This window comes from Rhinolophus ferrumequinum, chromosome 8 (genome assembly GCF_004115265.2).
Source record: "Rhinolophus ferrumequinum isolate MPI-CBG mRhiFer1 chromosome 8, mRhiFer1_v1.p, whole genome shotgun sequence".
Lineage (NCBI taxonomy): Eukaryota > Metazoa > Chordata > Mammalia > Chiroptera > Rhinolophidae > Rhinolophus > Rhinolophus ferrumequinum.
The window spans coordinates 82978035-83005387 of record NC_046291.1 but is presented as its reverse complement, the minus strand read 5'-3'; the positions used below and the strand labels follow the sequence as shown (position 1 = coordinate 83005387).

Genomic DNA, 27353 nt, shown 5'->3' with positions numbered 1-27353 from the left:
TATTTTTAATTTCTTGAGGAACCACCATACTATTTTCCATAATAGCTGCACCAATTTACGTTTCCACCAACAGCACACAAGGATTCCCTTTGCTCCACATCCTCACCAGCATTTGTTATCTCGTCTTTTTTATAATAGTCACTGTAACAGGTGTGAGGTGATAATTTCATTGTGGTTTTGATTTGCATTTCCCTGATGATTAGTGGCCATTTGTATGTCTTCTTTGGAAAAAAGTCTATTCAGGTCCTTTGTCCATTTTTTCATTCAGCTGCTTTTTTGCTGTTGAGTTGTATGAGTTCCTTATCTACGATGGATATTAACCTCTTACTGGATATATGGTTTGCAAAACAAATGAAAAGATTGCCTTTTCATTTTGTTGACAAGTTCCTTTGTTGTGCAGAAGATTTTCAGTTTGATGTAGTCCCTTTCATTTTTGCTTTTGTTGCCTTGGCTTTTGGTGTCAGATTCAAAAAAAATCATAGCAAGACAGATGTCAAGGAGCTTACCCTCTGTTTTCTTCTAGTAGTTTTGTGTTTTCAGGTCTTATGTTCAAGTCTTTAATCCATTTTGATTTGATTGGTGTGTATGGTGTAAAATAGGGGTCCAGTTTCATTCTTTTGCATGTGGTTATCTAGTTTTCCCAACACCATTAATTAAAGAGAATATCCTTTCCCCACTGTATATTCTTGGCTCCTTCATTGAAAATTAGTTGAATATATATGCATGGGTTTATTTCTGGGTTCTCTATTCTGTTTCATGATTTATGTGTCAGTTTTTATGCCAATAACATACTGTTTTGATTACTATAGCTCTATAATATAGTTTGAAATCGGGGAGCATGATGCCTCCAGGTTTGTTCTTACTGAAGATTGCTTTGGCTCTTTGGGGGTCCTTTGTAGTTCCATACAAATGTTAGGGTTGTTTTCTATTTCTATGAGAAATGCCATTAGAATTTTGATAAGGATTGTATTAAATCTGTAGTTTTCTGTGGGAAGTATGGATACTTGGACAATGTTAATTCTTCAGATCCATGAACATGAAATATCTTTCTATTCATTTGTATCTTCGATTTCTTTTATTAAAGTCTTGTAATTTCAGTGTACAGATTTTTTACCTCCTTGGTTAAATTTATTAAGTATTTTATTCTTTTTGATGCTCTGATAGTGTTTGTAATTGACAGGAATTTTGAAATGTGGCAGAGGTGCCCTTCATGGGTCATTTCACCTCAAACCATCACACATTTCCGACATCTAAAAACATTCTCACCAGAATTACCACATTAGTTTGATCTAAAGAGCAAGCTCCACTCAAACCTGACCTACTTAGACCAAAGTCTTACTTGCAAACACCCCATGCTGGAGGAAAAGCAGTGTGCAAGCTTTTTAGATCTCAACTGTGAGGAATCCTAGGTTACCCTGGCAATGAGGCAGAAAACTGCAAAGAGCCTGACCAGAAAGGAGATAAAAGGCCAAAAAAAGCCCAACCTAATTTGTAAAATAAACACTATTTGATCTCATACAATGAAATAGTTATAAACTTAATAAAAACTCTGGAAGGAAAATGCATGAGTGTATCATCTTTCCAAAAACAAGTCTTCTAGGTTGAAAAACATCAGCTACTAATTAAAATTGGAAAGTGCTCAAACTAAAGAGGTTTACATCCATACAGTATTTACAAACAGGTCTTTTGTGTGTGTAATTCTCCGTTTCCTGTACTTTATGTAGTTCTGATTCTTCACTTCCATGACTCTGACATATTACAGGATTATGCTCTGGTTTTGTTTCATCATTACCCTTTTATATTTTTATATCAATTACATTTTAATTTTAAACATGTATCTCCATCTGATCATGCTTTAATATAAAGTGTTTTATCGTCACCACTCTTTTAAAAAGAGGTACCAGGAATACACTTTTAATAACATAGGATTTTAAAAACAAAAAATGATAACCAGGAGACAAAGGGTGCTTTGACAGTAAGCCTAGTTTTATGCATGAAAACAAACTAAAAATTGAAGTTTAAATGGCATTTTTACATTTTATGTTTTTAGTTTTTAAATATTTTTAACAATTACTTTATCCAGAACTCCTGAATTGTCTACAAACTACAATTAGTTTATTTCAAAAGCATCATTTCAATAGAGAAAACTGGCTAAGAAAGAAAACAAAACAGAAAACACTCAAAATATGTACCCCAAGCTCATTTTGGAGGCATTTAGTGAACAAGAGTCTCTCTTGCATACTAAGCAGGTTGGTCACACTTGGCCCAGTATTTCTGAATAATGATGATTTGCTTCTGAAATTTCCCTTGGTTTTGCAAGTTTCCATTTATTCACACAGCAGTCCAGAACCAATCCTAATCCAGCAGCATTTTTGAAGTAATTGAGAATATTTTTTCAAATACAATCTATGCATAATACCATGATTAAGGTAGAATAGGGGGAAATGAAAGCTTAAGAAAACCTTACTGAAACATAATTGAGAGTCTGCATGAAATCAACAAGATCATAGAAATATTTAGTATTGTATTTCAGTTTCTGTTAAGTACTTTAAAAAGGTATTGAACACTAAAAGCATTTATTATAAAAAGAGAATCTGAGTTCTTAATTTTTTGTTCTGAAAATTTTCAGTCTTAAAATATTAGACAAACACGAAAAAAAAACACGCGTTCAATTCTTCCACATGTAGACCATTTGTCATCCACTCAATATTTCTTATGCTTTACTTCTTTACCAAGAATTGTCTGATGTCAGATCCATGCTTTGATGCTAGAGACTGTCTTCTTACCTGGCTTCTTTCCTTGGCTTGTCTGGCAGTTCTCTAAAAGTTAAAAAAATATGCATGTGTACATGTTAGGAAAAAAGTACTGGCTACAGAAAGTCAAAAACTCTTGCTAAAATTCTGTTAGTTTGGAAAATCTACATGATTGTCACACCCATTACCAGTGCTTTGCCATTAAGGGATGGTTTCCAAACCACAGGCCGAGGACCCAAGTAGCTCTGCTAAGTGCCCTGAGGTCCTAGGTTCACTTAGGACCAGATGCTGAGGACAAAACACACAGCTTTGGGGATGTCTTGCTACCCAGTGAGATCCCTCATGGGGGAGCGGCGGGGAAGGGAGATCACGATTCTCCTTATCCAAGTGGGAGCTTATAAGACATTTTGGGATTTCCCAGAGTGCAGTGCATGCTAGGCCCACCTGCTTCCTATTTCTGGGCTCACAAGCCATTCCCAACCCAACAGCCAAACCAATGCAGAAAAGCAAAATAAGACAGAACAGAACTGGATTCTTCTGCCATTCCCACTAATAAAATTTGTCATGAGAAGCTGAAAAAATGATTACAGAAGGGGCAACATTTTCTTTTGCTGTATCTTAATCCTCTTGTACTTCTTGAATGTACTCATATTTTGCACAGCTGAGAAATCAGATGACTTTTTTCCTAATTGGAGTCCATGTATATTTGAAGTGATCCAGGTGGAGGGGTGGAGAAAGCAAAGAGCATTAAAACTAAAAACATACAAACAAAAAACCCTCCCTATATGACATAATCCCATTTATGTAAAAATTAATTTTGTGAAGAAAGTGAGGAATATAAAACATTAAAAGAAGGCTAAGAAAATGCTCACACAATATGAACACTGGCAAAGGACCTGAACAGATCTCAAAAGTATAAATACAACTGATTAGCATTTTAGAAAACATCAGGGTCATTAGTAAACAAAATAATGGCAGGCCATTCTCCCACCACATCTGCAGTAATTAGTATAGTAACGCGCACTCTCTTGTTCATTGACTCGGTGGGAGGAGCATAACTTTGGAAAGCAGCTTGGAGATAAACATCTACAGCTACATAAGGTGTCAGAGGGTAGTAGCTTGGGGGAGAGGGGATTATCACTTTGTGAGGGGTGTAAATGTCTAACTATTATGTTGCTTTGTACACCTGAAACTAATAAAAACAAAATTGCAAAAAAACCCCAAAAAATACAGCCTCAAAAATATCCAAACACTTGACTCAGTGATATTTTACGTCTGAGAATCTATCTTAAGGAACGACCTCAAAACATGAAAAACATTTTGTATATAAAAAGAAAAAAAAGTGCTTGGCAACATTATGTATAAGAACAAGAAAAAATGTAAACAACTTCAATATTCATCAATATGGGAATGGCTAAATAACTGCGGTAGAGATCTACTCAACGGAATAAGGTGCAGCCATTTTAGATGATAAACATAATGTTTATCATGGGAATGTGGGAAAAATGCTTCAAGTTTGCCATAAGTGAAAAAAAAAGTTGAATACAAAGTTGCATACTGAATATACACTTTTTAAGATTTTCTCTATAGGTAGATCCTATTACCTTTGTCTGTAAAAAATTCATCCTAGTTGATTTTAAGCAACAGGTAATTGCTCAAAGATGTGCCTAGGTTAATAGGTTTCATACTTTGGCCAGGAGTGCAATGTTTGCATGTTGAACTGAGTGGTCCTAGAGATAATTTATTATGTTCTTATATATTTCAGCACATCCTCAGCTGCAAATGCAAACATAAGTCACTGCCCCAATTCACCAAACTTCTGGTTTGATGGTCTGGGTCTCTTCAAGACTGCAAATTGTATGTTGTATTCATTTTCTTCTTGGTGATGGTGAAAATTTCCTGGTCCTACAATGAATTAGAAGGTAAGCAGCCTTCACTTCCATCTGTGACTGAGAACTCATATAAGTCTCAAGAGGAAACACAAGTGTTAGGTGATGAAAGGAATAAAACGCATTTTGGATCCCAGACCAGGGATATAAATTCACCCGCAGAATCTTCCACACCTGTATGCATAATTTGCGATTTGATGGCCCAGGACAGTCACACGTGTCTGAGAGCTCACTGACCTCTTTGTGACAGACTGTGCAGAGAGTCTGCAGGTTGTCCAGGGAGCACTGCCCTCCTCCACTGAACACTGGCTTGATGTGGTCCACCTGCCAGAAATGGCCTTCGCCTGGGTTTCTTATCATTTCATTGAGCTGCAGTGAAAACACAAGATCAGCACTTTTTAACGTACGCTGTGGGAACAGTTGGTTTTGCATTGTGCAATGATGTTTATACAGCAAAATCACAGGGAAAAAATACATTAGGATGGCTTTTTATAGCTTTTTTTTGGTGAATAGGAAAAAAGCCTCTAGGTTAGCAATTTGAAAGCAATAAAATGTGTTTCTGAAAAAGTTATTTTCCCCTTACCTAACCCATTTTGAAAAAAATTACAAGCAATATAAAAATACCAGGACTCCCGACAGATTGGGAAAAATCAGTTGCTTCTGCACTTTTGAGTTAGTTGATACAGCCACTAAAACAAAACTGAGAAAAGAATAAGAACAGATTAAAAATTTAAAACTTCTGAATATTACTGACTTTAACAATCTTTAACTGTTGACCTAAAGACATTCATTACTATATCAATGACAGTTTAATATTAATAGCTATTACCTGGAACTTTTATTCTATTCACCTGGGAACCTCCCAAGTTACACGGACTGGTATGAAATTTCTAGAACGAACCTCTGTAACTTAACATATTTTGAATAAACAAAGATGTCCTTAAAGCAGGCACAATGTAGGGCAGCACACACACACACATACACACACACACAAAATATTCAACCATTGATCACCTACATTGAAATGGGATTATTTGAACCTTTTACCTAAGGTAATAAAACCAGCTCAAAGCATAGCAGTGCCGTTGTTTAAATATCACCAAGATGAATGTGAAGGTTGTTTGCATTTCCTTGGTCTCGGACAAGGAAGAAATGCTAACCAGGCTCCAGGCTGCCAGCCATGGGAGCCTGTGTCGTAGTTCGAAAGCACTTTGATGGAAGCTTGTCAGACCTGTGAAGGCACAGCGACCTGATCAGCAGTACCCAGCTTGAGAGGAGCTCTAGGTGGCAGCAAGCTGGAGCAGGAAGCTTTCCGGCTGTGGCTGGCATTGCTCGAAGCAACTCCAAAGACAGTTTTGTGCATCAAGCAAATGGCACCTTCTTAGGGAAAAAAATCCATTTTGGTTCCGCCTTTTGCAACCAATTCTTTTGCTTGGAATAGTCTCTACTCTGACAGACTCTATGGTCCAGAAGGTATTGCTTGATTCTTCTTAGTAATTCTCTGGTGAATCACTTGGGGCAAGGCTTCAACATCCTAAATTCACCTCTTGAAAGAGTAGCTCCCTCTCTGACTGGTCCTCCCAAACATGAGCTCTGTGGTGCTCTTTATCCTCTGACACTTTCGGTTACTATATTACTACGTTACTAGTGTTACTACGTTACTTCTGCATTCCTGCTTTCAAGATGGCCTTGAGTCCTTTCACTGTGTGTCTTCTGGAAGCCTCCACACTCAGGCAGGGGATGATAACCGGAGTCTGGCTGACACCACTGGGATGGGTGCAATATGTCCCTCACCAATTAGAACAAAGGATATTTCAGGAACTCTGGATATCACTAAGGAATAGTGTATTTCCCTGGTCCTTAAAGTCATGCTAATTCATCTTTATAGAAATGCTTATTAATTCTGTCATCATTCTGCAAAACCAGGTAAATTAAAATATGTGATTTGACTAACTGGGAGGAATTTATCTAATATTTTAGTGGGCAGAGAGTAGCTCAGGAGTGATTTTTAAAAATGTGGCACACTATAAAATTACACGTTTTACTCTAGTTTGAAATTTAGAACTGATTAGATCACAACATTAGAAATCCAATTGCATTTTAGAAATCAAAGTGAATATTGATGATAGTGTCCTAAGAATAATATTTTGTCATAAATTGCTCTGCTAAAATTAAATTTTACAACAGGATGAATATATATGTTTCCTTCTCATTGTCATGAACTATATTTTGAGGGTTGTTTGCCTCTTGTCATTCAGTATTAACATCATGAAAAGTGGAACCAGACCATAGTGCTTCCTGATGCAATGTATCATCTGTTAAGATATCTTCCCCAAATAATTTAATCAGAATCTGATTAAGCTTCTATATCTTATAACCATTATTCTGGAAATCAGGGGGATAGAGAAACAGTATCAGATAATAGCATGAGGATACAGGGAAACAAATCCAGAATGTGGGAAATCCTACAGGCAAATTATCTAGTTTCTTCAACAATCAACGGTGTAAAAAGAAAAAAAAAAAAGACATTAAAGGCAGCGTAAGAGTCACAATGACTAAATGCAATGTGTGGGTCATATTTTGATCCTAATTTGAACAAAGCAACTGCAAAAAGACATTTTCGAGGCAATCTGGGCAATCAAACATGGACTTTTTACAATTAAGGAATTATAATTGTGTTAGGTGTGATAATGGGTAGTGGGGTATGGGATTATATTTCAAAGGCAGGCAGAAAGAAAGAGGAAGAGAGGGAGGGAGAAAGGAAAGAGAGGATGGAGGGAGGGAGTCTTTATCAGTGCGAGACACATAATGAAAGTATTTAAGGTTGAAATGAAATGTCTGAAATTTGCTTTAAAAATAATTCCAAGAAAAAAAAAAGAGTTGAGGTAAGTGACAGACGAAAATGAAGGCAAAATGTTGATAACTGTTAAAGTTGGGTGATGGGCATAGAGATTCATTATTCTCTCTGCTTTTGTACATATATATATATTCAAATATTCCTATATTAAAAAATTGAAAGAAAAAGGAAAGTGAGTCAGTATTCATCACTCAGTACAATGCTGCCTTTTATCTGTCACACGATTACAATTTACCTGTTCTAAAGGCAGCTTTGAGGTCCAGGTGATATCCAGAAGATTCTTCCGCTGACTTTTAGGAGCATCTCTCAGCCGTAAAAAGAGTTCTTGTGCATTCAGATTACATAGCTGACACACACCATGTTCAGTTTCAAATACTTTGGCTCGCAGGTAACTGTTACTAGAACGAATCCAAAACTCCTCCTGACATTTCAGAGAACAAAACCGTGAATCCCAAGCGTTCGCTTTACACTCTTGCTTAGTTTGGCAGGTGGGCTGCTGACAGTGAAGGCAAAGTGGATTTCCTTCATTATCCACAGCTTGCAAATAGCCTTTGGGGGGAGAAGGCTTCACAGTGACATCCGCTTGGGCTACACAGGGATCTAGAAATGGAACACAGGCTCCATCTTCAAGAAACTGTCTAGAATTGAACAAAACATTGAATAGATTACTAATGAACACTTACACTAGTCTAAATAGTCATTACTTCATATAGAGGTCTTCAAAGTTCCTATACTGATAAACAGTAAACATAGGACCCACAGATTCTGTGTGGAAATGAAATAGCTATAGTCAGCACTCTATACTCCGTGCCAAAAACAGGAAAGGATGGTGTGTTAAAAAAATTAACCTGCATTTAGATATCTTCAAGTTAAACAATCAGCCCTTGAAACATCTGGAGAAGTTAGAAAAGTGCTTCTTCACACTGGGAAAGGATAGGCTACTGTGAAACACCAATTAAAGTTAGTGGCTACCGTGCTCTCTAAATGTGTTGGGCGACACACTTCGTTAGGACAGAGAGGCCACTACCAGTGCTTTCATGAACACTCTCTTTCGGGCTCTGCTGGCCTCCAGGAAACAGAGTCACACAGTGACAGAGCCAAGCAGCTACCAGTGTTGATAGGAATTAGAACAGGAGACTTGCTAAATACGTGCCTCCTACGGGTAAACCCGGAGTTTGGTTGCATTCAAATTAGAAATGAAAGATGACAGGCCATGGGCTAAACTTGTTCGAATAAAAGGAAAAGTTACATTACTCAAGTATGCTGAAAAGTCCTGCATGTGAATTATAACTGCTTCGTCTGTTTTCTGTGGTTGCTTGTTAGAAGTGTTAAAAGAAAACCTTATGCTAGAAGGAGCTCCAGAATGGGAGGCAGAGCTTATATTTGACTTCAGGTCTCCTAGCAGCTTAGCCCGGGGCAGGCCACTTGGTCCACCTGGTCTCAGGGGCCTCCTTCGTCTCTAATTTCTAAGGTGGTGACATCATGTGCCTCCCAGGGTTGCTAGGGGACTGAAGAGCTCCTCTATCATGAAAGCTCCTAATACCCTGTAAAGTGGCCACACAAAGGTCAGGTATTATTACAAAAGCAAATATGTAACTTTAAAGGAATAGTCTTTCGTGTTACTAGTCTCTGAAACCTTACTTTCCAGAAGCATCCCGTGGCCGGGCCTCCTTTGTGAGCAGGCGGACATGGCCCCCGTCATTCTTCACCTTCTCCATTGAGGCCAGAGCCACGTCTTCTTTGGTTATGTACCTAAAACAATGACATGTTTAAGTAGATTTCCTCTCTCTCCTGTACAAGTTTCTCTAGTTCACGTTCACACTGCTCCTTGCAAAAGCAATAGGAGAAAAAGCAAGATACAGATCTACTCATTGTGCCCATACTGAAGTTAGGGAATGAAATTGTCTCTCTTTACATTGGTCTCTGCGTGCGGGAAACACATCTCTTTCTTCCATATCAGTTTTCTCAAGATTTATTTTTCTAACAAATTGAAGAGTCATTCAGTATCCTTTGGAATTTTCACGTAGGGGCAAAAATGAGTGGGTGTAGGAATAGAAATGATGACATACGTGCACAACTGACAGCCTGAAGTAAACAGCCTGCCAAGCTGTGCAGAAAATCTCTAACTGCATTTTCACTTCCCGCTAGGCCTTCTCCTCAAGGTTCCTCAAATCACCTTCATCAGTTATAACAGTGTATCAGCATTTTGGGTGAAGTGATTCTCTTTTTATTTAAATAGGATCAACTACCTCTTCTATAATCTCAAGGTTGTTTCCATTATTATCAGCCCATACGGGGTTTTCGGAATCTTCCATTGAGGTAAAGCTACTCTTGATGTGGGATTCAGAACCTTATTACACAACACTATCAATACCACACAATGGTTTAGGGATGGGAAAGAAAGAGGAAAGTTATTCCAGTTAAGGGTGACAGGGGAATTTAAGGAGCTGAAATGCAATTACCCAATTAATTCCTTCTAATTAGCATGGCCCAGTTTCTCTGGTAGTTTATACCTATTGTAGTCTTTTTTTTTTTTTTTTAATTGAAACATGAATTTCTTCATATTTTTGAGTACTTCTTCATCTGGTAACTTGACCATAAAATTAAAGTTACATCACAATGGAATTGTGCAATTGTAGGTAAAATTTTAGAAACGTTCTTTTTTGTTGTTAACGTAGATTTAATAATGAACAGATTTTCTTGTTATAAACTATTTTATTAATTTTTTGATTAGGTGATACATGCACACATTTCAAAATTCAAAAGGCACGCACTAATGCACACGGTGAAAAACAAGGCTCCTTCCATTCCCATCCTTCTTCTTCCCTCCCTCCCCCAAAGCTATCTTTGCTGATAGTTTTAACACATCCTTTTAGAGATAATTTTTTCTGTACGTGTTATGTTTTATTTCTCTCTCTCTTTTTACTGACACACAACTCAGACGGTTACGTGCACCACTTTAACATGCACACTTCCGTGCCTTTCAGTGTGCTCACAAGCTTGTACATCGTGAGCAGCACCTCATCCCAGCTCACACTCATTGCCACAAGGGGAAATCCGTACTCATTAGCAGCCACTGCCCACTTTTCTGTTTACTTTTTAGAACAAGTGGGAGCACTACTCTTCACCTTGCTCTTTTAGCTAAACATACACCTCAGACATCTCTCCACATTTGTACACATAGAGTTGCCCTATTTGTAATGGTTGCAAGTTGCCCCATTATTCTAGATATATTAGGCATACCATATCTAACCAGCCTCTGATGAACGGGCATTTTGGTTGTTCCAGTCTCTGCTATCACAATGTTACCATAATGATGTCATCAATGTTATCATAAAGGTATGTAAAATAAATTCCCGGAAGTAGAATGGCCAGGTCAAAAGTCTTGGCTGCTTTAAATCTGGATAGATTTTGACACATTGCTTTGGGTTTGTACCAATATATAGGTCCACCAGCAATGAATGAACACCTGTTTATCCTCGTACCTTCACTAGCACGAGGTATGTCAGTTAAAAATTTTTCTGCTAATGGTGATAGGCATCTCATTACAGCTTTAAATTTGCATTTCTCCTCTTAAGAATAAGGGTGATGATTTTTTTCATATATTTGCATTTCTACTATGTGTCTTTCTTAAAGTAATAAAGAATCACAGTGAATTTTTTTTAAATTCTCTAATTTGTCCGTTTAGTTCTTAAACTTCCCCTCCCCCTTTTCTTCAACCATTTTATTCCCTTGGCAAAAGCACTTCACTGAAATATTTCAGTGGAACTCAAAAGCTTCCTAGTTTTGAGGGGCAAAGGGATATTAAGCCTTGCCTTAGGTATTATTCAATGTTTAAAGGCTTAGAAACCTAATTCAGTAAAAGGTGCTGAGAAATCTATTCAGAGATTTAAGAACTAAAAATAACCTTTCCTACAAGAGGTTTAAGCACAGATTTTTGGAAACCATTAGAAACAGATCAATCGGCTCCAAATCGAGGGGTTGACAACTTTTCAAACACAGTTGTCAGTTACCAATATTTAATTTTCCATTGAGATTTGCTAGTAAGTTCATGTAAGTATACCAACTCTCAAAATGCTTGTGTTAAATCCCAATTTTGACAAATTAGGAAGGGAGAAGGGTGTGTACTAAGTAATTGCTGGATGGGGATGGGAGTAGAAGAGGGCAAGTTTTGCAAGAAAAGAGGAGCATGTATTGGAAAGTGGACCACACCAATGAAAACACTGCTGGACTCCAGGTGGCCGACCTGCTTTGGAGATCAGCTGTGGCTAGAGGATAAGTACTTGGCATCCTAAACCCAACAGGGTGCCAGTGGAATCAGACTTTCCTCTGACAAATGGGAGCTCACTTAGGAACTGAAACAATGGCTGGTGATCTTGCCTTCCATTCGTATTGAACAGTGAGCTCCTCAAAAGCTGACTGCAAGCTCTGAGCTTGGACAGGGCGTGAAACTGGTGGATGTCAGTGGAGGATAATCTGGTTGGAGATTTAGCCATTGCTTTTTGGGGAATTCCTAAAAATCGGTATCTAAGTGTCTTTATTCTGAGGCCATTCCAGTCTTTCAGAGACGAATCCTCTAATCTCTTGCTTAGGAAGTCAAACGGGGGCTACTGGTATTCTGGAAGCTGAACAAAGAAAGGGGTCTGGGAGTGTGAGTTTCCAGTATAATGCCTCTCTCCCTTTATCTCCACTGAACCTAGTGTTTCCAAGACTGGTGCTTCTCTAGTTCAGTTTCTCTAGAAAGTGATACGACAGTGAGAGCGAATGGCATTGGTGTCTAACCGCTCCTCAAAGACTTCCAATCATTGCTGCTGTGCAGCCTCGTCCTTCACACCTGCTTTGGGAGAGACAGTTACTCCAATTTACCGAGATGTAGTGGGCAAATGGGGAGAATCAGCATGCTTCCTCAGCGTGCTGCCCCCTGCAGGTCCACAAGCTTCATTTTCATGGCTTTGCTAAGTCAGTTTCCCTGGAGCCTCCCTCTCACTACCTTTCTCTTATAGATCTACCTTTCATTCTCTTTCCTCCACTCCCATTGCTAATGCCTTGATGAGAGTCCTCATCTTTTTTCTCCCCCCCCCAGATCTATTACAATAGTCTTTTAACTTGTGTGGTAGGCAGAATTTTAAAGATACCTCTCTAGGATTCCTGTGCTGGTATTCAAGCAATCACTCATCTAGGTAATGCCAGAAAGGGACTTTGCAGATGTAATTAAGGTTACTAATCAGCTGACCTTAAGATAGGGAGCGATTCCGGGACAATATCAAACTAAAAAGCTTCTGGACAGCAAAAGAAATCATCAACAAAACAAAGAGGCAACCAACCGAATGGGAGAAGATATATGCAAATAACCCTTCCGATAAGGAGCTAACATACAAAATATATAAAGAACTTGTACAACTCAACAACAAAAAAACAAACAATCCAATTAAAAAATGGGTAGAGGACCTGAACAGACACTTCTCCCAAGAAGACATACAAATGGCCAACAGATACATGAAAAAACGCTCAACTTCACCAGCTATTAGGGAAATACAAATCAAAATCACAATGAGATACCCACCTCACACCTGTTAGAATGGCCATCATCAACAAGACAAGTAATAACAAGTGTTGGAGAGGTTGTGGAGAAAAGGAACCCTCATACACTGCTGGTGGGAATGTAAATTAGTACAGCCCCTATGGCAAACAGTGTGGAGGTTCCTCAAGAAATTAATTACCATACGACCCAGCAATCCCTCTCCTGGGTATCTCAAAAAATCTGAAAACATTTACCCGTAAAGATGTATGTACCCCTATGTTCACTGCAGCATTATTCACGGTGGCCAAGACATGGAAACAACCGAAGTGTCCTTTGATAGGTGATTGGATAAAGATGAGGTATATATACACAATGGAATACTATTCGGCTGTAAGATGAAATAGTACCATTTGCGACAACATGGATGGATGTTCAGATTATCATGCTAAGCAAAATAAGTCAGACAGAAAAATTCGAGAACCATATGACTTTACTCATATGTGGGATATAAAACTGAAAGCAACAAACAAGACAAAAAAGAAGCAAACACTCATAGACACAGACAACAGTTTAGTGGTTACCAGAGAGTAAGGGGGGAGGCGGATGGTAGAAGAGGGGAAAGGGGGTCAAATATATGGTGATGGGAAGAGAACTGACTCGGGTGGTGAGCACACAATACACTTGGAACCTATATAATTTTACTAGCCATTGTCACCCCAGTAATAAAGATAAAAAAAAGAAAGCGACCTATAATGATAAAGGCAAAAGAGTTGCAAACATGAGACACTTACCCTTTCCTTTTATTTTGTTTCCAACTACGGACATGATAACATTGAGCTCCCACCACTTGTGTCAAATAGAAGCAGTTGCCCTGCATGGCACGCCCCAGGCACACAGGGCTAACAGGGCCACAGATATGTTCTGCTGTCCTAACAGGGAAATGTCATGCTGGTGTTAATAAGTGTCCCATGCTTGACAGGGCACAGGTCACACCAGCTTGTGACACTGGCCTCTCCCAGGTTAGTGAGACTCATGACAAGCAAGATCCAGACCACCTAATCTCTTCCAGAAGATCTGATCATCTTCACAAAGTATCTAATTATGCTGCTATCAAATAAACAGTCATTTTATGTATAATTTTCTCTTAACTCATCAGGATTTCATTATTAGTTACGTAAAATGCCTCAGACCCCAGAAACAACCATGACAAGTAATAAAATACAAAATAAAAAGAGAAAAGACAACTCGTACCTTTTTGTACTGTTTGGTTTGGTTTGTAGCTTTGTGACCTCTTCCAAAGCCAGAATCGGGCTGCAGAACAGCTGCCCACTTTTCCTGATTATTCTCTGTTTCATGGCACTTAGACTATTCCATTCTCGAACAAACCTCAAAATCTGGCAGAAAATGAGACAATGAAAAGAGTGTTCACAGCTCACTAGTCATCTTCCTTTGAAAGTGAGGCTACTTGTAACATCAGAAAACTGGTATTTTATTATACCCCCAAAATAGGCTTTTGAGTTTCACAGTTTAAGGCTTTCTTCAATTTGATGCAACTTTCCTATCTTTATTGTGAACTGTCTGTAGTTCGTTCTTCTGAGGCCTCGTTCAATCCTGACTCTCGAAAGGCACATTTCAGGACACCCAGCTACATGTCCTTAAGGCACATACGGGCCAACAGCCATGATGTGTTTGTTCACTGAGATCAAATGGGGCCTGGTGTTGGAAGCAGTGGCTGAGGCAAAACTGGTCTTGGAAACAGCAAGCCCTGCCATGGTGACAGTGCAACATCCGAGAGTCGCCTTGTACCCTGCTACTTCAGTTATCAGAGCAAAATAGCCATCCATAAACCTGGGACATTTTTATTAGAGTACCATTCATCTTACTTATTAGTCAATTATACATAACTGGCTATTTTCTGGGCATCTGAGAATCAGGATTGTATGATACCAAAGAAAATAACCCACAGCTACCTTTTCCTTTCCGACAGGTGCTGCCAACCCATGGGCAATGTTTGAGGTCCACTCAAACACAGAAAGAACATAATCCCCATTTTCTTGAAGAAAGTGGTACACTGCACGCTGGGTCAGCCCCTGCACATGCTGACCCTCCTTAACTGTGTAGGTAAATCGGCGACAGGTCAGAACTGAGGCCTCCCGGCGTGCTGGTGCATCTGACAGCGAATGCAGAGTCATCCCTGCACTCAGACTTTGTCATTGTTAGAACAACCTTCACAGATAAAATGGGATTCTGTCAGATACAAGTGTCACAGTTGCTAATCTTGTGAATGAGAGATTAAATGATGTGAGGATGATTCTATCCACAGAAACAGCAGGCCTAGGTGTGACATTCGCCAAGAAAACAGATTTCACATATATTCTTAGCACCGGGGTAATTCATACATAGGCACCCCCTGGACCAATTAAAATGCAACCAGTGATTTGATTCTGCAACAGGCCACAAAGTACTCTGCTTTTATTGAACTCAAAATGGTCATTAAAACTACTCAACAAATTTTAATTTAAAACAAACTCACAGGACTCGCCTTACCAGGGAGCGATTTTGTTTCAGCTGAAAGCTTGCTGGTAAATCTTCCCAAAGGTCTAATTTTATATCCAAAGGAATGAAATTACAGTTCATCTGGTTTCCATCCTGATTATAGATTAGGAAGGCATTATTAATCCATTTTGTCTGTAGGCACAGTAATTATTTAAAGTAAAGACTTAGATTATGGCATAATATCCCCAGTCTCCTAAAAGATAAACTGAGGTGGCACATTTTGGACAAGATTCCACCCACACCAGCTCCCTTGAAAGGACGCTGAGTGGACGAGGGGGGCCCCGTGGCTCCCCCCGTCCTCTGAACGCCTCCAGTGCATTCACTGCTAAGGGTAAAAATAGCACGCAGAGGGGTGTAGTCAGTTAAACACGAGGTTTAAACATGAGGTATTTCTCTTATAAAAGGGAAGAAGAATCTCTGCGTATGAAAATCTATTGTAGCAATAGCTGAACCCATATTCTAATTCTCTCAGCCAAAAAGAAATACTTCAGCTCCCACAGTCACTTTGGAAAACACACAAAAATTATACGTCGATTAAAAGTTTAGAGAAAAGCGTATAATTGTTATTGTAAACTCTGAATTAGACTTGGATGCTAGCTGAAATGACGGTTCTTTAGAGTTACACAGTTAATACAACATAGAATGCTCAATATCTGTTACTGCTCTTCCTTTTAAGGGGTGGTCTTTTTGGCAGTGAACTGGGCTTTGATCCAAATTTCTACTTCGAAATTTTACTTCACTTCTTCTAAGGTAAAAAGGAAAGATTTCATCTCAACTATTACAGTAGCTGTGAAAAGACCTGCTAACACTTCATCTGCTTAGTGTCTCGTGTTTAGAAAATTAACTGAATAATATTTTGTGGGAAAGGGACATGCAAGCATTTAGACTAGCGATGAAAATGCACTCGAAACTATTAGGAGAGATGCGACAATGTGAGGTGGCCCATGCGACACAGGCTGGGTGGCAAAGCCAGGAGAGGGGTCAGCGAGTCTGTTACTATATACGTCCTGGCAGTCGGCACACTCTACCCTCTACTAGGAGTTGGCGGTTTTTCTCCTGTCTCTACCCAATGGGAAAAACACCAATGAGATGACTCAGGATACAGAGCTTTCACTGCACAGAATAAAAAGTTTAGAGTTTAAGGGCTTCCGAATTCCCGTGCTGTGCCCTGCCTGGTGTCCGACCTCGGGCTTCCCGACTGTCACACCCCCCTGGAGACCAGTCAGTTCCTCTCATGTGATGGTCTGAGAAGCACAGCCTGGCGCTCTCTCCCCGTGGCGCTGAGGGGTTGTGGCACTTTGATCTGCCTCTAGATAAGGAGAGCGCTAGTCCCAAGTCTAGAAAGTCCACACAGGTGGGGGTGGGGGTGGTAGTAGGGGTAGGGGGTGGGGGTCCAAGCCGTAACAGCAGCACTGGTGACTGCCTGGCTCCTTGGTGTCCCCCTCTTGGCTGTGGTCCCGTGACAGAGGCTGTAGACCTGTAATGGAGGCTGGTTGGGGATTCTGTATTCATGATCCTAGCTGTCTCTTAATCTTCTAGCAATCTCTTCTTATCTTCCGTTAGAACTGAAAATTATTACAGGGCACACCATCTATTTATATCTATATTTGGTGGAGTAGAAAACATGTAACCGAGTTTGGGCAGCTCCAACACGTTATTTTTAAAAAGGTATTCTTTCAAAAGGATGGCCCAAGTGTCTAAAAAGTTACAAATATCGTTTTATTATAAAGATTAGAAATCTGAAACTAGAGACCAAACAAAAGTATTCATAATCTCAGCAATTTTTTCCTCTAATAATCGCACTAGTTTACCTAGGCCAAAGATTTTCACATGGTCCCTGAGATTCTTTCAGGGGATCCACAGAGTGTTTCTGTAATGACAGTAAGACATTATTTGCCTTTTTCACTCTCATTCTGTCACGACTGTACAGTGAAGTTTTCCATGCACAGGTAGATCTGAGAATCCCACTGTCTTTTATTAAGACTTTAGAGAAAACTGCTAAAAATGTAAATATTTACTAAATATTATTTGTACGTTTTGGAAAATATAATTATTTTTCATAAAAATATGCGATTGCAATAAATATGTAGATTTACATTAGTGCTACTCTTAAATTAATAAATGAATAGTTTTAAGTGTTTCCATTCTAATTTCAAATACACTAAATGTCAGTAGACCCACATATACAAAAGCTCGTTGGCGTCCTCACCACGTCCTAGGAGTGCAAAGAGTCCTGACACTAAAACGTTTGAGCGCCGCTAACCTGGGCTCTGGCAGGGATCTGAGCAATTTCATCATTAAATCTTCACAAGTTTAACAAAGGTGATGGACAGGAGGCTACTACAAGTGTCAGTGCAGGAGCTCAGATTTAGTCAGCAGTCATCAAGTACTGTGCTAAATGCTTTCCAGGAATTAGCTCATTTTATCTGGGCAACAACTCTTCTCCCCATTTTACAGCTAAAGAAACTGAGGCACTGAGCAGTTAGGTACGGTGTCCAAGATTCCACAGTTCGTGACAGATCTGAGCTGAGCCACTCTGGCCCCGGAGTCTATGCCAGTTTGCCTCTCTTTGGTTTAATGTAGGAATGTGAGAATTAGCTTAGGGAGAAAAGGAACTGGATGCTGAAGTCCTTGGTAACAAAATTACACATCTCTGCTGAGACATGGATAAAGGCAGCCTTGTGCATGTGTCAAGCTATGGAACCTGCGTGATGCTTACCTGAGTGTAGAGATGAATCCGGTCAGTATTCTTACTCGCACAAAACATTAAGGTATCATACACTGGCAGCGTGTCCGAACTCTCCAACTGTTCTAATAAAGAGGATAAAAGAGAACCTGAAGGCTGCTCTGTCCAGAATAGCTTATTTTAATTTTCTGTGGGCTGGAATGATGAAATAGCTCTACCAAATACCAAAAATGTATACACATTTTACGAAAGGAAAACACTGTATTAAAATGGTAATACTCAATACATACCGATAACAAAAGATGAATACAAGTCATGTGTATACATTTTTTTGGCACCCCTGGTATATCAACATACTTGACAAAGAACATGTGTCTGGGCTTGAAATAAAACTATCATGGGAGGCATCTAAGAGCACATTGGTTTAAATGGGTGCCAGCTGCTTTGCACTTTTGCTAACCCCCCGCCCCCCAAATAAACAAATTTAGAATTCGCTGAAAAGATACAAGTTAGGTATAAAAGACAATATCCTGCAACCAAGAGTTAAGGAGCCTAGACTCTCGACTTTGGCGAGAGCGGATTTAAGGTGTGACTGACTGAGCACCGTTCTGATCAGCAGCAGAAATACCTATGTCGGGGCCATTACTTGCCCGATTCCCTATTGCTTGTTGCCTCCCATTCACAAAAGGAAACGAGTGGACGAGTTTTTTTCTGATAATCTATTTACTCCTTTCTCAGTTCCACTGACCAATATATTCTGCAGGAAAGATAGGGTTATCATCGCAGCTCAAAGTAATAATTATAGTTACCAAGTACTTACCAAGTACTTCCACTGTGCCAGACACTGGTCTAAGTACATATATTAACACCTCTCAAAATTAAGTAGTGCATTATACAGAGGAGGAAAGTGAGGCATATTAACTCGCCCAAGGCCACACCGTTAATAAGAGGATGTAAACCCAGTAATCTGGTTCCAGAGTGTGGGTTCTTCACCCCTGCCCCAGTGGCTCAGTCAGTGCCCTTTTAAAGTATTCCCCCAAATCTAGACATCTATGATTTGTTTGCCATTCTACTTGGCAACGGCATCGTATTTTTATTTTTCTAATCAAGACACTGGTCACTTTACAAACTTGGTGTGTGGGTTATTTCCATATTTTACAAATTAAAAAAAAAAAAGTACACTATCCCCACACTTTAACATCTCTGAAATTGGCATGTCTTATAGTTAATAACTGTGGCATTTTAAAATCGTTTTTGGCCAGGTGGCAGTTGTGAAGTAGTTGTCGTTGCCAGACCGTGCATGAGCTTAGTCATACTCGAGTTCTGTTGTTACTGCAACAGTACACTTGAGGTTTGTATATTGTTGTTACGGCATGTGTTGAGTTCAATTATCTTTAACATGTCTTCAAAATGTTTCACTATGATTTGGTATTGAAATGAAAAGTTATCATGTATACCAAAAAAATAAATAAAAATAAACAAACTTGGATACAGAGCTGGAGAGCATAAATTTGATATTAAAGAAACAAATATGTATCATTGGGGGAATAACAATATTTTTTAGATTCTTGCAAAGGAATAACCAAGTGCTTCGTGGGACCTAAGAAAAGGAGACCCCTGCACATAAAGGGAGCTGTCTTACATTTGGATACTAAGATATGCAAAAGGGTTGCTTGTTACATGCCAAGCAAAGCCACTGAAGGCAGGAGAAAATGAATGGCAGAGCACCAGAGGGAGGTATGACCTGCTCTGGGCTATCATTATACATTGTTTCCTATTTTAATTGGCAGAGTTTTCCTCTTTCTTAATGCACATAAAATAAGTGCATCTCATAATCACTGTGTCTTCAGATTTGAAGAACTATAGTTAATGCGTTAATGCATAAAGATCAGCAGTTATTCTTTGATAAAAAGCATCACAGGAACAATTCCAAACCAGTTGATATTCTTGGTAGGTAGTAGCTATACGGGGAAACACATTTCTCTCTTCATTGTTTCCATGAAGTATAATTTAATGGTACGAGAGTACAAATGACGTCTTTTAAAGATACAGCCGTCCTTCAAGAATTCCAGAACTACAGTTCCAGCATAGTACACACCACTTTAATTCTAAAAGAGCACAGGCTGGTAGAATAAATATTTTAACATAGTGTGCCTCCTCTGTCTTCATTCTATTGTTTTTCATGGAAATCTACGTTAGTGGGAGATGTGAAGCTTGTATGGAGTTCTCAGCCCAGTGATCTGAGCAGTCAAAAACAGGAAGAACAGGTATACAGGTAATGCCGGCATTGTCTGGAGTGGATGAGGCCTACGGAGATTTCACTGGCGGAACAGAATTTCTAAAAGTGCAATGATTTTTGAAAAGTATATGTAAGTAAAGCTAATGTATGTCTTGATCGAGTGACTAATTTACAACTAACCAGCCGGTATTTTTGCCATAGATAAAGAGACTCGTCACCCAGTTGATGACAATTGCCAGCTCTTGGTTCCAAGTCTGACTGTGTGCTCTCCTACAAGAGCTTTATCAGCACTTAAGGGATTGTGACAGCAGGAACAAGGAAACTACAGATGTACGTACTCCCCACCTGAGTCTGAACTGTCTACTTAAAGGCCGTTAAAACGAACAGACTTAAACAGGATCTGTTCCAAGACATTCGTTGGGAAGACCTTGAGGAATCAGAGGGAAGGAAGGCTGCGGGAAGAAAAAGGAGGCCCTCAGCTCAGACATTCTTCAAGGAGCACTGTATTTTAAAGCTATGACTCCGACTCCAAATTCTATCTGTGTTTAAAAGCAACCAATTTAGAAGAAAAACTTCAGCAGTCCATCCCTATGATGTTTGGGACGTTATCACGAGAGCATCACTCTGTGGGTTACTATGGTCACCAACTAAGTAAGGAAGAAAACAGCCCCAAAGTTCTTGCAACCTCTTACCAGCTGGCCCATGAAGATAGTGATGTGTGACATACAGGCTGGTATTTGCCAACCATCACAGCTATAATTAATGAACGGAATCAACCAAAAAGTAAATAAATCCAAAACACTGCATGGTTGGCTCCAAGTGCAGTCATGATTCACATAGCCTTTTTAAAAATTAAAGTATAATTAATATACAATATTATATTAATCTCAGGTGTGCAACTTATTTTTTTAACATTTATATACTTAACAAAAAATTTGATTCATATAGTCTTATGTTCCTTAAAACATTTTCTTAAAAAAAACAACAACCCAAACCTTAAATTTAAACCATACCAATTAATTGTAGACATTGAAAAGAAATTCATGTGTAAAGGATTAATGGTCTGCTGATTGGCTGTTAATAATCTGTCGGTCTTACTATTTCGTCCAAAAGAACGTCCCAAATATCCAAACCACCCACCCCCACACTGTGTGAATGGGCCAGGCCTGGATGGGGCTGGGCCCCAGGCGTGGGCAGCAGTACTGCTGTGTACTGGTTCTGTTCTGTCAGACGTCTGAATGCCAACAGCTCCGCTCTTCCAGACACCTGGTGTTTAAGTAGGTGGTTAGGAATGGCCATTATTTTTCATCTAAATGGGCCTACAAGGAACCCAGACCAGGTACTCGTCACAGACCTACTTACAGTATTATGTGTCTAAGCGCAAGCTAGTTATCTGGACACTGGGAATGGGAGCAAGACTTACCATCATCTGGCTGGGCTGTGAGTGCGTCTTCCCCCTCAGTTTTGGCTGTTTCATCCTTGCTCTCAGCCAATGGTTCAGGTTCTGATGGTGTAAGGACTTGTTTTTCAGAACTAGTAGTCCACACTTTTTGGGAAGTGTCTTTCTGAGAATCACCTTTCTCACTTTTGTTTTTATCCTGGGTGTGGCTGAGGCTATCTAGTTGTAGAATTATAAAAATCAAACAAATAATTTACACATAAATTTAGATAAAGTCATTATTTACTCTAAGCCCAGTTTAAAAAGGAAAGTTTAAAAAAAAGGTACAGCTAGGTCTTCTAAAAATAAAAGTCAACAGTGTTTGCTCATTCTTGGGAAACATTTATTGGGAGTTACCAAACGCCAGGTATTACTCTAAGTGCTGGAGGGGAAGCAAAGAAAAAGACAGGTAAGTCCCTGTTTTCTGGAGATTCTGTTCTAAGTGGCAGAGATAGATAAGAAACAGGTAAACAAAGAAACAAACAAACAAATAAATAAGGTCTTTTCAGATCAAGAGAATAAGCCAGGGTTTTGTGAGTGAGGGGATGGGGCACGGGGAGCAAAAGCCAGCAGGGCAAAGCTCTTGGAGGAATCCTAGGTGAGCCGAGATGTTCATGAATCTAGGAATCCTGGCCCCAGGGTCTGGATTCTTGATTCGATTCTAAATGTAATCGGAAGCCACTAGAGGGTTTTCGGCAAAAGTATGTGTTGATCTAAGATTTTAATGACTCACTCTGGCTGCTGTACAGAGATGAGCCACAAGGAGGAACAGCAGGGAGGCTACTGAGGTCTGAGAAAGAGAAAATGGCAGCTTCCAGTGGGAAGGTAGAAATAAAGTGCCTAGAATCAACATATATTTTGGAGGTTACACCAGCAGAACTTGATGGATCAAATGTGAGAGGAGAGAAAGGACTCAAGGATGCTGCCTAGGTTTTTAGTATGATGTAGGGAAGATAGGAGAAGAGAAGATTTGGGTGTTGGTGGTGAATCAAGAATTCCATTTTGGACAGGTTAGGCATCCAGGTAGAGATGTTACATAGACCACTGACTATATCCTGTTTGAATACAAGTGAGAGATACAAGCCTAGGAATATGAGCTATAAGATGTCAAGTATAAACTATAGATGTTAAGAACAAAGCACAAGAGAAGTGTTACATATCGACAAATATCAGTGTTCACGGTACACTATACTAAATTTTACCTAATGTATTATAGCCTGCATCAGCAACTTTTATAGGATTGTAATAGCCTAATATTGCTCCTTTCATTTTTTGATTCTACCCTTTCCTCAAAGTGCTACATGGAAGGCATTGACTTAAAAATTAAGATGGATTAGAATTAATTCTGCTTTCTAATACATTTGGAGTGCATCCAAATAAAGGTTGGAAATCACTATTTCAAACAGCAGTAATATTAATCTAATAATCATAACTTTTATATACAGTAATAGCACTCTTACTTAGAATGTATATTCCTCTTTAATCAGACTGTTTCATATTCACGAAAGGTGTTTTGTTTTTCTTTAGGTTGCTTGAAAGTTTGCTTATTAAATCATGGTTCTAGAAACTTTTATTGTTGCTCTTGGTATAACAGGAAATACCAAACTATAAAACCCTATTAAACTATAATTTTTGTTGCTAAATCGCGCAACTTATATAGTTAATGTGAACTGACATCATTTTGTAGTCACGAGATACTTGATTTTTATTGCCTGGAGCAGTTGGAAATTGAATGAGATAATGCAAATTGTGAGAGAGTATATGGAATAAACTTGTGGTTCCAATTTAGTTCATAGACAACAGGTGTCCACGTTACAAATATAACCACCCAGATGGCAGACTTGTCAGTTTTGGTAGGAACACTCAGAATTGAAAGAGGAAAGACTCTGCTACTGATTACATTTTCTTTCAAATCAAAACTAAGAGAGAAGCAAGGCAGGCAGGCACTGCAATATCAGAGCTTGTATCTTAGCGGAGTCTTGTTAATGTCAATACTGTGAAGAATTCACATGTGATGGAAAAGTAGATGTGTACAATTACTACAATTCATAACATCAGATGACTTCTTCCAGTTTCCCAAACTGTCTTGTCACCTTGGCATTTTGAGTGACTGTGAAAAACGGTCTCTAAAGTTGGAGAATTGGAAACGAAAGGAATACTAATAATCTCTTTTCTTAAAACAATAATCATTTCAAAAAGAAAACATCAGAAAATGGCATCTTCTGCTTTAAAAACATACTCTGAACTATAATATATTTATGAATTTTACTTTTTAAAATGAAATGTTTTGGAAAAGAATAAAACTTATAAAACATATATCAAATTGACTCTTAAAAGAAGGTCTATAGAGGAATTTTTATGATTTGTCATGCAAGAAACATGGCGCAGTGTATATTTTAGTAGGCAAAGAAGCTATACTGGATTATATTGTTACTTGAACAAAAATAATCTATAATTTCTTTAAAAACAAGCATTATCTACAGAGTAAAGAAAACAGCAGGTCTATGACTATAAGGCATATTTGCTGCCATAGCAACAGAGCTTCTATTCCTGCCTACTGAATTCACATCCTGCTGGCATTAATCAGAAATGTCCATTTGTGCCAAATTAATGCCATGTCACAGACGCTGAAGGATATACATTCTTGACAGAGCTGGGAGCATTTCACATTCCAGAAGGGGATAAATTCACTTCACTATGTGAAGTTCTGACTCTCGCTTAAAAGCTAAAGTCAGTGACGAATCACACTAAACCCTGATCACAGCAGTCGTCTCTAAAAGCACAGGTTATGTGACGGCACAACCGCCGACCCCCTCTGTGTACTCACCAGCACTGCCTTGAGGATGCTCACACATTTCACAGTAAGGTAACGCCGGGTTATTGACATAGGTGCAGAAACCACACTGCCAGCCCTTCCCAGGAAGGGGTGGGCTGGATGCCTCGGCCAGAGCCGTGGTCGGCCTGGGCCAGGCTGGTTTCTCCTGCTGGGGACTGCAGGACTTCAATCTTTTAGCTTCAGGTTCAGAATTGTTTTCGTAATCTATGGTATCTCTTGTAGATCTTTTTCCAGGGTCCACAGGCACTACAGTATTTTTCTCCTGGAATATCTTTGATTCATCACAGGAGGTCACCAACGGACTTTTCTTAGGTTTTTGTAAAAAGAATGATCGAATATCATGCTGTTTTTCTTTTTCAAACTAGGAAAAACAAACAGTTATCAAGTTAAGAAGCAATCTAACATGTTCTTCCTAAATGAAAGAACTTAACGAACGGTTTCTATTAACCATACCTTTTGTCTTTTGAATACCTTGTTGGGAAATGAATTCAATTCCGCTATGATTCTCCAAAAATACACCGATGCAGAACTCCACCAACACATGCTATACCTCCTCTGTCTGACACTCTGCACTTACAATGTGCCAAGCATTTTACATACGTATATTAACTCATTTAATCCTCATGGCAGCTCTGTGAGGCAGATACTATTACTCTTCCCATATTTCAGATGAGGACATGAAAGCTCTAGCAAGGTTAGGTAACTTGGCTATAGAAGTTATGTAATTATCCTTCAATAGATGCTTGGCTAAAGATGATGTGGTATATATACACAAGCCAATACTATTCTGCCATAAGAAAAGATGAAATAGTGCCATTTGCGACAACATGGATGGATCTTGAGATTATTATGCTAAGCGAAATAAGTCAGAAAAAGTCGAGAACCATATGATCTCACTGATATGTGGGATATAAAACTGAAAGCAACAAAGGAACAAGACAAAAAAATAAAGAAACAAAAACTCATAGACATAAACAATAGTTTAGTAGTTACCAGAGGGTAAAGGGGGCACAGGGGGTAGTAATGAGGGTAAATGTGATCAAATATATGGTGATGGAGGGAGAACTGACTCTGGGTGGTGAACACACAATGTGATATATAGATGATGTATTACAGAATTGTACACCTGAAGCCTATGTAACTTTACTAACCACTGTCTGCCCAATAAACTTTAATCAAAAATAGAAAAAGAAGTTATGTAATTAAAATATTCATAAACTATCTGCTCTAGAGGTATGTCAGGGAGGTGACTGTGTATCTTCATATTTCAGGGCAATCAAGAATCTAGAGAAATGTTTTCATGCCAAACTATAAACACGATGTTCATAAACAATGTTTTTCATATTTAAATGTTCTTCTTGACCAGGGAGCATTTTCAACATTAATTAGAACAGCTTCTTTAACAGATACATTTTAATAATTAGCTTGTTTTCAAGAAATATGATTCTCCTTTCTAAGAACAGCTACATCATTATCTCATGGTTTTTTTTAAAAAATCTTCTTTTCAATGTAAATCTCAATCTCCTAATTAGAGAAAGTAGGATACCTATCTCCACAACTGTTTAGCTAGCAGTTAAGGTTAGACAAGGAGTTAATTTTAGACAAGTCCTGCTGGGCCTGAATACCATGGTGAACACACATTGTAACAGACGACATTTCCAAAGATGGCCACTCCGATGTTGATCCCATTTCACATGCTCTTCTCACAATGTGACATTGACACACTTACATTTAGAGGTGGGGTCTATGTTCTTCTCACCTAAACCTGGGTGGACCTTTGTAACTGTCTCAATCAACAGAATGCTCTGACTTCTGAGTCTAGGTCGTTGAAGGTAACAGGGCTTCCATTTGACTGTTGGCATTCTGTCTCTCTCTCTTTCTCTCTATGCCTTGGGATGCTTGCCTTAGAGCCTAGCCACCATGTTGTGGGGAAGCCCACGCCACATGAAGAAACCAAGTGTGGATGTTCAAGTTGACAACCTCAGTAGGACCCCAGGTGCCAGCCAGTATAAAGTGCTTGACCTGAGAGTGAATGAGCCTTCAGATGTTTCCGGATCCCAACCTTGGGGTCTTCTAGCAAAGGCCCCAGTCATGGTGGAGCAAAGACATGTAACCTCCATTATACCCTGGTTGAATTCCTCACCCACAGAAACCATAAGAAAGAACACATGACTAATGTTGTTTGAAGACATTAAGTTTTGGGGTAATTTGTTATGCAGCAATTGATAACAAGGACAGATACTACAGAAAATGATAGCAAAATACCATATATTGTAAAGAGATATTTTACTTAATAAATCTAATCTCCCCCTGTTAGTACTGCATAATAAAGAAAGGCTTAAGGAGGGAGGGGGGCTCTAGAAGAGGGTAAATGGGGTCTAATATATGGTGATGGAAAGAGAACTGACTCTGGTTGGTGAACACACAGTGTGAAATATAGATAACGTATTACAGAATTGTACACCTGAAATCTATGTAACTTTGCTAACAACTGTCACCTCAATAAATTAAAAAAAGAAAAAAGAAAATAAATTTGTAACTATGTTGGTAATGTATGTTTAAAAAAAAAAAAAGAAAA

General features: G+C 39.0%; 1 protein-coding gene across 2 annotated transcripts in view; it reads right to left on the bottom strand.

Annotated features, from left to right (window-relative positions):
- Positions 1-1988: 1988 nt before the first annotated feature.
- The window catches only part of ZRANB3 (zinc finger RANBP2-type containing 3), a 187547-nt gene continuing 162182 nt past the window's right edge, over positions 1989-27353 (bottom strand). The window contains exons 13-21 of one of the 2 annotated variants that reach the window (XM_033111716.1): positions 24767-25136; positions 21925-22119; positions 18296-18387; positions 15568-15708; positions 14272-14414; positions 9141-9251; positions 7735-8137; positions 4880-5011; positions 1989-2819 (exon numbers count right to left, since the gene is read on the bottom strand). In XM_033111716.1, coding sequence (XP_032967607.1) covers positions 2721-2819; positions 4880-5011; positions 7735-8137; positions 9141-9251; positions 14272-14414; positions 15568-15708; positions 18296-18387; positions 21925-22119; positions 24767-25136 — 1686 coding nt within the window. In that variant the 3' untranslated portion in view covers positions 1989-2720. The remainder of the gene's footprint in view (positions 2820-4879; positions 5012-7734; positions 8138-9140; positions 9252-14271; positions 14415-15567; positions 15709-18295; positions 18388-21924; positions 22120-24766; positions 25137-27353) is intronic. The other variant, XM_033111717.1, reaches the window with a different exon arrangement.